The sequence below is a fragment of the Harpia harpyja genome, chromosome 10 (assembly GCF_026419915.1).
Source record: "Harpia harpyja isolate bHarHar1 chromosome 10, bHarHar1 primary haplotype, whole genome shotgun sequence".
Lineage (NCBI taxonomy): Eukaryota > Metazoa > Chordata > Aves > Accipitriformes > Accipitridae > Harpia > Harpia harpyja.
Genome location: NC_068949.1, coordinates 39633762 through 39646584, shown reverse-complemented (window position 1 = coordinate 39646584; position 12823 = coordinate 39633762). Strand labels below are relative to the sequence as shown.

General features: G+C 42.9%; 1 protein-coding gene across 2 annotated transcripts; it reads left to right on the top strand.

Annotated features, from left to right (window-relative positions):
• Positions 1-1028: 1028 nt before the first annotated feature.
• PRLHR (prolactin releasing hormone receptor) lies at positions 1029-10325 on the top strand. 2 transcript variants are annotated; one of them, XM_052798742.1, is made up of 3 exons: positions 1031-1382; positions 1495-2757; positions 8948-10325. In XM_052798742.1, the coding sequence occupies exon 2, from the start codon at positions 1681-1683 to the stop codon at positions 2713-2715; it is 1035 nt and encodes a 344-aa protein (XP_052654702.1). In that variant the 5' UTR covers positions 1031-1382; positions 1495-1680; the 3' UTR covers positions 2716-2757; positions 8948-10325. The 2 variants fall into 2 exon arrangements, with proteins under 2 accessions (XP_052654703.1, XP_052654702.1); XM_052798743.1 differs by lacking the exon at positions 8948-10325 and having other exon boundaries at positions 1029-1382; positions 1495-4990.
• The last annotated feature ends 2498 nt before the right edge of the window (positions 10326-12823 follow it).

Here is a 12823-nt window from a genome sequence, read left to right as displayed (position 1 = left end):
AACAAGGACTACACAAGATTAGCTTCTGGGAAAGGATTATCACACAAATGAAATCTATTTAAACTTTTTGTTTATGTCAAGTTACATAAAATCAAAAGAAGGATGTGGGCCTGCCCATAGCCTCTTAGAAAATAATGGGTTAATATTTCCTTAGGGTAGTGTGAGATGTTAGGACATAAACTGTCCATTGAATTTGTGCCTAAATCTTCTGAGTGCCTTGCAAAACCTAGCAATGTTCTCTGCTCTGAAGTATTCAGAAGTTGTTATTTTTTAAGCTCCCTAGCTGGTATAAATGGATGCAGTGGAGTTTCACTGTTTTTCACCAGCTGAGAACCTGGTCCCAGAAGTGGTTGACATGGAGGAGAGTTAGGGGAGAATTAGGGCAATAGGCAAGAGCTGGATGGGGACGTCTGCTTAAACATGTGTTCTCTAAGCACTTATCCTGATTTTTCACTTTCTAGTTTCTGAACCACATAGAACAAGTATGTACTGTTGTACAGACTGTTTAGCCCTTGTTGTCTGGTACAGAAAAGGTTAATGACTGCAAACATACTGCAGGAATGAAGATACAACCCAAATTTTTGGGGGAAGCTGCAGTATTAGAAACAGTTTGCTGTAGTTCACTGCAGGTGAACCTTTATAGCTAAGCTAGTTGGGTGCTAATATTTCCTTTGAGATGCTCCCATGTGTTTACTTTTAAAAATGTGTAAACCCCACTGAAAATACTCACAATGGGTGAGCAAACATTGTACCACCGTTAGAAAATAAATTTAAATAAGATAAGGTCCTTTGTGCTATATGCTAAATGCACATTTCTAATCCTAACTTCATTCACCGGGTACGTAGCTGAGTCCCTCTAGTGGCATCAACATTTACTTGGCTTCAGCACGTTATTAAAATTCTATTTTACAGCCACATTATAGCAGCAAATTCACAGGTAGCTTTTCTGGACACTCTGAGGACTGTGGCAAAGTGAATATTGGATTAGATACTGTGCAGGCTAGTGTTAATGAATGTAAATTGATTTTTAGCTGTGAGGGGCAATTATAGATGCAGTGGAAGGAGAAGGGGATTTTTGAAAGCATATTCAAGAACTAATTACTATTAGTAAGGAACACGCAAAGAGCAACGTAATACCCAGGACAGCCAATAGGGATAAAAGCTTATACACAAATCTGTCATGACCTAGTAGTGAAGACTGTTTAAAAACACTGATCTCCACTTAGCTTGTAAATGCGCATCACCCTCTTTCTCACTCATATATTCTCTCTCTCTCTCTGACACACACACACACACACGCTCCTGGATTTGCAGCAGACAGATATCTAGGGCACTTCTTGGCATCCACAGGAAAATCATATGGGATTAAAAAAACCACAGCAGTAAGTACTCACTGCATTAAATGTTTATTAAGTGGCATGCTGTCAAAACCTAGATGTAATAGTAAATACAGGAGGACTTTAATGGAAATTGCTTGTATTTGATTTTTCTTAGGAATTGCTGAAAGCTGCCTCTCAAGGATTACAACTTTGCCTTTTGCTTTTACGGATGCTTGTTTACTATCCATGTGGTAACCGCTGGACAGCCGGTAATCCATTCATTATCCACACTGATTGAGTGCAGGAGTAGTGCAGTGGTAACTACTTCACTCAGCTGACGGCAGACGACAAAAGGAGGGAAATGATGAATTCGGACAATTTAACCTCCCAAAGCTTCCTCTCTGCAATTCACAGCAATGCAAGCAATTTATTCTCAGGGCTCCAGTTTGTTCAGACCTTCAAGCCACTCATCATCCCCTGCTACTCACTAGTGGTTTTTATTGGTGTCATTGGGAATTACCTTCTCATTTATGTCATCTGTAAGACAAAAAAAATGCACAATGTCACCAACTTTCTGGTAGGCAATCTGGCTTTCTCAGATATGCTTATGTGTGCAACCTGTGTTCCCCTGACACTCGCGTATGCCTTCGAGCCCAGAGGATGGGTGTACGGGCGTTTCATGTGCTACTTTGTTTTTCTGATGCAACCCGTCACTGTGTTTGTGTCCGTCTTTACCTTGACCGTCATAGCTGTGGATAGGTATTATGCCATGGTGTACCCATTCCGCAGGAGGCTCACCATCCCTATTTGTGCTTATATCCTGGCTGCTATTTGGCTGCTGAGCTGTACCTTGGCTGCCCCAGCCTTGGTCCACACTTACCATGCAGAGTTCCCAGAACTGGACTTCTCCATTTGCGAGGAGTTTTGGTTCCACATGAAAAGAGATCGCTTAGCTTATGCCTACAGCACTCTCATCATCACCTACGTGCTGCCTTTGGCTGTCATCTCCCTGTCCTACCTGAGAATCTCTGTCAAGCTGAAAAACCGTGTGGTCCCAGGCAACGTCACCCAGGGCCAAGCTGAGTGGGACCGAGCAAGGAGGAGAAAGACTTTTCGCTTGTTAGTCTTAGTGGTGGCAGCCTTTGGAGTCTGTTGGCTGCCTCTGCACATCTTCAACATGATAAAGGACATAGACATCAGCTTGATTGACAAGCAGTACTTCAACTTCATCCAGCTGCTCTGCCACTGGTTCGCAATGATGTCTGCTTGTACCAATGCCTTCCTCTACGCCTGGCTCCATGACAGCTTCAGGGGGGAGCTGAAGAAAATGTTTGCTTGGAGAAAGAAAAAAATTGGACCCACTACAAACTGCATTATGGCCAGTGTGGTGCTGTAAACGAGAGCTGGTGGGAGTGCACCTCCTTTGTATGGTAACACTGTAAGTCATTTCCATTTTTAATCAGTCCTGGTTCCTGACGTTTGTCCTCAGGGCTCAGTTATAACAACACAAGTCCCATGCATAGCTTCCCCAGCACCTCCGCTCCTACTGGAGAAGGAGGAGCAGACATCACATCCCCAAAATGTCTTTACCTCTTTGACAGGAGTTAGGGGCCAAGGAGGTGTTAGCACGATGAGATACCCTTATGTAACTGCAGGGATCCCTCCTATCTTTTTTGGATATTGCTAATAGTACAGACATGGGATTTGGGGACAGGGAGAAGGAAGGATGAATATGAGACCTAAATATCTCAGTGAGGAAGTGCCTTGGATTGGGTAAAAATTAAATCTGCATATCTACCCGGAGTCCAGTCCTTAGCCCAGGATCCAGGGTGGAGGACTAACAACGTTCCTGTAGTCCTCTTGGGTTAGGGCCATGCTGAAGAATAGCCTAAGGCTCTCTGAAATGCCCTTCCTGAGCAGCTGTCTCAGCTGTGGGTAGGAAACCAGGTTGGTAGGAGCTGCTCCGAGCCTCCCTGGGTGGGATGTGCTGTGTCTGCCCTGCATGGTTTCCCCCCTCACTGCCATCTTCTTGCCACTGGCCAAGTGGATGGAGTGGTAGCCTTTGCAGCAGGGCTGCTCACCCGCCCGCTGTGACCAACCACATTGGGCAGGAATCTGTGCTTCATGTTTTTTGAACCCAGCATCATCATGCAATCTCAAAGCTCCCGTGTCTCGTGAACCTGCAGCACAGCATGTAGCAAGGTGAGGTGCAGTATTGCGAGAGGGGAAATAAAACCGGAGTGATGTTATTTCTGTGAGGTGCAACTGCAATGCAGTGTGCGCAACAGCCTGTTTGGTGGATTTGCTGATGCTGTCATCAAGGATGGACAGACTGGAGACATAATACGTGGTGGAAAATCATCCAAATAGGAGGACATTAAGACATACCACCACTTTACCGACATTGAATTGTGTTCTTGCCATTGTCTCACGTAACCCCAATTTGCTGACCCTACTGCAAGTCAGCTGCATTCCCAGCCACAGGAGTGGACGTCACCATAGCCTTGTCAGTGCTGAGATGCTTTCCACTCATTCCTTGAGAAACCGATTCTGATGTGTGGCAATGCTGCCATCAGCTTTGATCTCCAGAGACAGCCAGAGACTTCGATACTGTCTTCAGGAGCACTTCTGGAGGTGTCTGTTAAAAGACAGTGGATGGAAGGGGCTGCTGACATAGAGCCATGTATGAACACTGTGTGACCGGTCAAAGAAAGACCTGTCAAACGGAGCAGAGTGGCAAGTGCTCTCTTTTGAAGGAGTCTTTTGGGAAGAAACAATTTCCTTTGACATTCACCTTTCAATCAAATGATGGAGTTAGAAGCTATAATCAACCTAATGGTTTCTAGTTTCTTCCTCCCTGAACTGAAAATAACTGAGATGATAGATAATAGATAAGTATGTGGGACAAAGTTCTGAAAGCAGACATTGTTTCTGAAAAGGTTTCTTCCAGCCTGCTCAGCCAGAATCTAGGATGGCATGAGGAACTGCCTCATACCGAGCTGAGATCAGCTGGAGAAGCAGTGCAATCCAGGGGCAGTTTTGGCCATGGTCTGCAAGGGCATATATTCGACCACAACTGCACAAGGCCAGAAACATATGCGCTGCGAGGCAATGCAAATAGACAAGGGGGGAGAGGGAAGAAAGAAAGGATGGTTTCTCTAGTTTGTAAATGTACTCCTACTGTGAAACTGTAAATATCATTTTGCTCATCAGCATTCAGTAAGCTTAATCTGGTTAAAAAAATACACAGATGCATATGCACACACTGGGAAAAGCATTGCAAAAACATTTGAAATCCCTTTTCACAAATTTCCTTAGAATTTCAAGCTGTTCTGCTGCTAGTAATGAGGAACTGGATATTAGAAATTGATTACAGAGACACTGAATCAAGGAGGTCCTTTGAAAGTCGGCATGACTTGCGTTCACTGTGTGATTAAGTGTATCTATCTGCCTTGCTTACCTTGATTTAAAGATTTGAATGACCTATTAAAGCCTGTTTTGCTTTTGCTGAATTTTAGGAAATTGTTTTTCCTTCAAGCTCAATATGGCAAGTTACTGGAATAACTGGTGATTTTGAAAAGGCAAAAAAAATCCCTTCCAAACAAACCAACCAAATTTTATAAGCTTTTCAGCTTTTGTTTCAGGGCTCTTTTGAAGAGAACAGAGAGTAGGACACCAAGAGAGCACTGAAACAACGCTGCAAAAAGCAGCTTTAAATAACGACAGAATCCTGATTTTTAGAGATTTTTCTTGTATGGAATTATGTTACTTCAAGCTGTTAATTTGTCAGTTTGTAAAGGTTAATTAGCATTGAGATGGCCCATAATGTTTACAATCATCTCATGCACTAAATACAGACAGGACTGTAATCTGGAGTGATCCAAAGCCCAGTGGAGTAACTGGGAAGACTCTTGTTAACACAGCAGGCCTGGGATCATTTCCTTCTTATATATCATGTTTTTCCTCTCATTTGCCGGCACTGCAGTTTGGCTTATTAATGTTCTCTTGAATGTTAGTGACTGCAGATGGCTGCTGCAGAGAGCTGCACAAGGCAAACAAGAGGGATCGCTCGCTCTCTTTTTTTTTTTTCTTTCTTTCCTTGAGACAGTAACGAAGGGCTGTTGAGTGCATATATTGTTCCCACAGTGAGGGACGCACTGGGAACATCTCGCTACCAGCAGCCTCTGGAGCTGCCGTTACAGCAATGCCAAGGTCTGGCATCTCAAGGAGGTCCTCAGGAGTGCCCAGCACAGCTGGTACCCTGGCTTAAGTGCTGGTTTAACCTGTACCTGCCTTGAATCTGTCAGGACTTGCATTTGCACTAGAAAGCTCAGAGCCTGCCCCTTTGCTTCAGGCCCTACTAGGTTTTGCAGATGTGCTGTGAAATGATCTGCATTCCCCAGCGTGGGCTCCTGAAGCTCTTCTCTCTCCTCAGCAGCCCCCTTGGCCCACCTCAGTGGTCCTGCAAGGCCGTTTTTACAGGTTTTTCCCTGCACGGTGCACAAAGGAGGTCCGGCCCCGAGCAGCAGGGTTGGGGGTGCCGCAGGCTGGCGGGGACCGAGGCGCAGCCGTATTTGCTCAGCCCCATCTCTGAATCGAGCCCCAAGAATCTCTGCTCAAAGTAATTACTGTTTTCTCTGATATCCAGAGTAATAAACAATAATAAGATTTAAAGGCACGTTGGTGCACTTCTTTAATCCAGTTATGCAAATAATTATATTAAAAGCTGTCATGTGAAATGCATTTGCTAATCTCCACCCCTCTCTGGGGAACTGCCGTGGCTCTCTGAGGGACCAGCGATCATCACTACGGTATTTTTGGTGGTATAATTTTTAATTATAATTTAAGAAATCATTGCATGCTTTGATTTTATAAAGTAGCCCAGTTCAAAACTTGATGAACATATTAACTTTCCCTGTAAGGGTTTTAGTTGTTGTTTCTTGCTTGCTTACATTCAAATCCAAGACTCGCACACTGCCAGACAGCTGCTCTGCAGGGATGGAGCAGGATTTGCATCTGAGCTGAGGTATGGCAGAATGCTCTATGCTCCTCATCTGCTGGGATTTCATTCCAGTTGTTTAAATGTACCGCGAGACTTTTAGCAGGTAGAAACAGGTGTTCTGCATTTTAGAGCAGCAAAATCATGCTATTTATGATGGCTTCTCAGACTGTTCCTGAAGGACAGTCTCTTGTAAACACTTCTAGATGTACTATGGAGTTTGTACACATGCTCTGTGGTGGTGTTTTCAGGTAGATGTCAACTGCATTAGCCAGCAAGTGGGTTATCAGAGCATGGTGAGTCTTGGGCTTTGGAAATGGAGGGCCCACTTAGGACCCCACTTACTCATTGTAAAAATAATCTGGGAGATTTCACTGGGGCCAAGCCTTTACAGCTCAGAAGGCTCTGCATATCTTAAATGATATGAAAGATTAATAGAGATATAGAAGGAGTTGATGGGGAAAGGCAGGGGAGAGTGAGATATCTTCACTTAAAGTGAAGTGCACAGATTTAGATAGCAGGAATCACAGCTTCACAATTTGAAATTATTCTGCATAGCTGTTGGAAGGACTCACAGAGCATCATTCTAGCAAATACACTGTATTTCCAATGTTTACAGATGCAGAAATGCTTGATCAAACATAAGCTGCTCCCTATGGTCAAATGTGGGATTGGTATTAAAAGGCAATGTACTTATGAAACACATAAAAAAGTAAATCAGTATTTGATCAGGAAATTAAAAACAGACTAGATAGTGAACAAAGGTCACTAAATCTGAAATCAAGCAGCCAAAGAAAAACAACAGTTAATCAAACCTCAGTTAGTTAGGGTCAGGCAGAGTTGGTGTCTCCCCAACCTTGAAAATGGCAGCTCAGAGCAGCCACCAAAGACTAACTTGTTTGTGCAAAGCATTGCTTTAAATAAATTTTCCTTGTACTTGGATGAAGCAAACTGTAAGAAAGAGCTGTATTTGTATCATATTTGGGGAATGGCAGTTTATCTGGGATGGGCTAAAGCAGATCCTGCCATAAGGCTATTACTCACAGGAACATGGTGAGTTCTTCCCAGCTGATAGATAGACTGGGAAAAGCTGGTATTTTTCATAGCAGCTGAACAACAGATGCTCTGTACAGTTTTAATTGAGCAAATCTTGCTTGTTGAGGTGTCAACAGTGAGTTATAATTAGATGTCTAAGATTATGCAGGGTACAGATATAAGCTGAAAATGGTACACCTGCAGCTGGGAAAAAAAAAAAGCCAAATTGGACAGAACTGTACAATGCATCCATCAATCTGCCCACCAGATGAGAAGAGGGCAGAGAGAGAAACAATGCGCTGGTGGTAAAGTCACTGCTGTCTTTGCCACTTCTGTATGAAGAAATATAATACAAATTTTTACCTCCAGCCCTCCCCTCTCACTGCCCACTATCTTTTTCTTTTCTCAGAAAAATAGTTGCATTCCTCCTGCTTCCCTTGGAGAATAGGTCAAAGCAAGGGTCAAAGCAAACATTTCTGCCTCATAGAAAGCATACAGAAATCAGGGAGGCTTTCTAAAATGGAGATCACCCTCTTCGCTCTTAAACTTCTTTCTGCAAGCAGAAATAGCCAGTTGTGCCTGACACACAGCCTCTGCACCTAACCATTTGCTGTGCAGGAGCAAACCTGGCCTGCCTACCACTTGGAACACTGGCTTTTGTGGTTGCATCAAGTAAATATCCCTCCCCATGCTAGTGACCTCATTCTCGGTCAAAATCATTGTTAACTCTGGTCCTTTGTACCTGATTTCCCTCCACATCGACACAGGTTTGCTGTACTGAAAGTCCCAGAGAGCAACTGCAGATGCATCAGAGGTACCCTGCCCATATTAATGGGACCTTTCCTCCAGAAATCGTTATCATACTCCCTGTTTCAAGAGCAGGTTTCAAGTACCTTTGTACCGTGTACTGATATAACCAGATGGGACAGGCTTTCCCCAGGCTGATTTCGATCAAATTCTGTATATGTTTCTCTGTTCCCTGCTCTCCCAGGCCTCCCCCAGACTTTTGAACCATTGATCAACTAGTCAGTAAAAGCAGGAGCCTCAAGGATGTTGAAATCCTAGTAGCTATCTGAAATTAGGAAGAATACTAGCATTTTCTTGGTGCTCCCCAGGGAAGGAAAAGACATCTAAGTGCTCTCTCCTTTAGGGACCCACCCAGGATTACATGGGGCATGGTGTAAATGGTTCAGAACTAGTTACGAGATGGCCAGGCTGCCTCCCTACAGGGCAAGAAGTGAGGGGTTAAGGGCATGAAGATCAAATACATCTCATTGGGAGTTACGTCCCTTTAGGATCTAAAATCTACTCTCTTTGCCAAGAAGCTGATAGGGTTGACTTTCTTGCCTGTTGTTGTTGTTTACTTTCCCTTCCTACAGCCTGCTTTGTCAAACTAAGTTAATGAAGCTAGTAATTGATATAAATAATAAAACATGCACTCAGGAGCTCCCTGCTTTGTGTCTCCAGCCCGTTGGAAATCAATTTGGGATCATTGCTATCTATTTACAGCTGACTGGGCTCTCCATTCTTTGCATCTTGTTTATGTTAATTATCACCATTACATTGTAATTTCCTTGTGTTTTTTTCTCTGCAGGGAACATACAAAAGGAGATGATGGCTTTAATCCCTACATCTACATTTCCTACAATTCCTACATTTCCATTAGGCGCTGGAGATGTTTCAGCAGCAGCTAGCAGGACTGCAAAGAGAAGCTCGCTGCTTTCCAGCATAGCGATGAGATCTGCCTCCCCTGCTGAGCACAGTTCTTGGTTTCCAGATAACATACTGGAAAGGCAGTCTGTGGCTGACGGCAGCAGGAGGGGTTTTAGCACCGCGGTCTGTGAGAGCCTGGTGATGTGTGGGGTGCTGAGGATCGCTCCTACGCAGCTCAGGATCCCCCCAGCAACATCACCAACAAAGTGATGGGCTCAGCTGGAGGCAGCTGGTGCTCCTGTGAGGCCGGGCAGCACGAGGTGTTGTCGGACTTGTCTACGGTTTCTCAGCCACGGGGAGTTGTGTTCAGTTACCCCATCACACCCACGACGAGCCAGGCCAACGCTCTAGTGAAAAGGTGACAGCCAAACAACATGGTAGCTGTGACGCGCTGTCACAGGTTGCCATGGGTCACAGCGCAAGTTTGCGCGACCAGCTGCGTTTGGGAGTGGGAAGGTGAAGCAATGGACTGTATTGTAAAACAAGCCTGTCTTGGGCTTGTGGAGGCAGGGCAAGAAATGGAAAAAAAGAAAAAAGAAGAATATTTTTGGACTTCAAGCAAAAAATAACTATCCAAAGGCTAAATCTATAGCCGCTCAGAGGCTGTGTTTCTGTAGGAATGTAGGAGTTACTCAAGTCTTCTTGTGAGTGTGGTCCCTCACTTGCAGCATGCCAGTTCAGTGTATTGGCTTTATTGCATCTTTCCTCCCATACCTCAGCCCTACGGTGAGCTTGAACAGGGGCAAGCCAGGCGTACGCATGAACCATTAGCGTGAGGTCCACGTATGCAGAGCCATTAGTGTATGGTCCAGAGATGGGTGGGTTGAGGGTGGATGCACTTGTGAAAGGGGTTTTTTATAAAAATAATTGAAAAGCTGGGGATGGGATTCTGAGGCAAGTGTTCAACCAACCTACTCCTCAGTAACTGGATCCAGCTCTGGAGGAAGTAAGGTGAAAATAATCCAAATATCATGTGCAAGAGTTAGCTATGAGCTACATCACCAATTAGAAATTACTTTCCGAGTCACTATATACAAAGTATTTCAAATTAAGAAGACTCGAATCATTAAGAAGACAAAACCTTCAACACTCAGCTTTGAAATGGTTTCCTCTCAATTATTGGATCCTTTTAAAATTCAACATCTGTTGTTAATATTAATAACTTAAAAAAAATTAAAAATAAATTTCAAACCATCTGAAGCACTAGACACAGCATATGGCAGACCTGTTTAATCTTAACAAGTCAATAATATTATCATTGTGAATCACTTCTTCATTAAAACATGTATTCATGTCTGTTGTATAAAATAACGTTTATTTGTAAAAGCCTTTTGTACCACCCATGCAATTGTCAGTTGTCACAGCCAATTCTAAATTGTTTTGATAGTACCTCCTCTTGGAAAATTGCCACAGACTGAGGACAGATGAAATGCAAATCACCACCGGTCAAACAAAGTTCTAATGACATCACCAACAAAGTGCAGGGAAGCTTTTGAAGACTTATGTTTTGCTGTAGTTACAAAAAGATGGGTTTCTTTATTTTTAAGGCATTGTGGAAAGCACTGTTCCAAACACTTCTCACTCCAAAAAAGCTGTACACAGGGTCTGGCAACATCTGCATGCTTTCATAGTTCATAATAGTCTTCCTTTATTGCTAAATGCAGAAATATGTTTTCCCACAAAACAGTTTAAAATGGCACTACCCACCTGTAAATGCTGCTGACTAGGGATAGAGTGAGGACATAAAAGACAGGTCAAACTTCAGAAGTGGGGATTAAAAGCCAGACTGCCCAGACCCCAAAGTCACTAAATTATTGGATAAAGGCAACTGTGCATTGAAAAGCTGTCTTTCAATCATTTACTGAGAAGATTTACCTCCTCCCCCCCATATTTTAAGGAAAGGTGCTTGAATTTCAGGCTACTAATTTTCATGCAGAGACATCTCCCTTCAGCCCAGTATGAGCCACCCAAGATTAGAGATCCAGGGTTTAAAAATCACATCTTCACTTTGCATCCTTAGTGGTGGCTGTCAGTGACTTCAGCTCAGACAGCAGCTTATTCTGCACATTAGCATTCAACTTTTTTGGGTAAAACCTTCTCCCAGTGCATTATACAAACAATCTGCTTGGGATGCTGTCAATGCTCCTGTGTATTCACCCAGTCTTATGAAGTTTAAATCTGATTCGTGGGTTTAGTCCAGATCTGCTTTCCAAGGACTTAAATAGAAGTGGTAAAGTAACCAGCAGCCCCAGGCTAAATATCTTTTCTCTACATGTGAAATTTATTATCAAGCAAAACCCAACCAACCAGCCCCCAAATCCCAACATGTTAAAGGAATGGATTAACATAAAAAAATAGGTAGTTCTTAAAATGCCTTGATTCCTGGGGATTAGGTCACTTTTAAGAGGGGTGGAAGATGTTCTAGTGTTTGCCCACCATTGAAGAAGGTATATGTAAGTGAAATACTTGGTAGCTTTCTACACCATTATGGGTTTGCTGAGTGATCAGAAAAACACAGAAGATTTGAGGGCAGGAGGAAAACGCACAGGATTTTTAATGCTAAAATGAATTAGCTGGACGAGCTGAATCGGCAATATGATGTTCAACAAACAGCCTAATTTACAGTGCTAGCTATGCTGAAAATAGAGATAATTAGGCAAGCACTTTTACTTCCAGTTCTGACATGAGGTATTTGAAAACAGGGGTGGAAGGTGGGTTGGGAGAAGGCCAGACTGGTGCAAGAATAGTCTCAAAATTTTTGACAGCAGTGAAAAAAAACTAAATGGAGAGTGTCAGTACAGCTTTCTAAATCTGAAGCTATTCACATTCAGATATTGAGACTGGAGGAGATAGATAAAGGTGATGTAGAGCTACATTAAGATTCACAATTCACCTATTCAAAAACAGTTGCAAAAATATCAAGCCCTACAGATTACTCTAAATTGCAGATGTTTGAAACATGGATCTGCAGTTTGATTTCACCTTTTTTTTCAGAAAGTCTAAGCTCCTTGAGACAGAATTTTGAGCAGAGACAACTGTGTCCCTATTGTCTCTTCTTAGCTGGAGTCCAGAGAATTAACCAAGCTGCTACGATTTTCTGCTGTAGATAATAGTTCCAAAACAAGCTTTGAGGTGTCTCTCCACAAGACTTTAATTTAACATTCACAGCATAACCAGAGGATAGAAAACAACAAGTCATGTAAGTAGAAACTCTTGCTAATGCCCCATTTACAGTAACTAAATATTTTTAAAACCAAAAGAAATGATGGAGGACTATTGGAAGCTTTGAAGTACTCTGTTTAATCTTTGCATAGCTAGAGGTGTTTTCTATGAAACCACAACTCTTTTGACCTGGAATTTATGCCTTCTGTGTTTGGTTTAGGCAGCCCCAGAGCACTGATGTTTCCAGAGCAATACTCTTTTAGAAAATATTCTGTCCTTGTGAGCAGGATACTGCCACTTTTAATCACTATGTCATGTTTCAGTAACTGCTGGAACACAACAAGGAAGACATTACAACAAAATATGGCAGAGTTCAGCTATGCAGAAGTATGGTAATTTCTTTTATTAATGGCTAAGAATCCAACAGATACTTATTATCTGCTAAATCTCAATCCTGCACACACATTTCCCAATAAGCACTAATTAGCCATTTGAGAATCCACCAGAGAGTAATAGTTTCATTTAGTTCAGAATAAGCAGCAGTGTGGATAAGCTGTCACTGAAAGCTATGTCACATCTGAAAAGCAGAGAGAAG

What these genes read in the sequence shown, in the direction of transcription:
- PRLHR (XM_052798742.1), top strand. Translation starts at nt 1,681, where the DNA reads ATGATGAATTCGGACAATTTAACCTCCCAAAGCTTCCTCTCTGCAATT.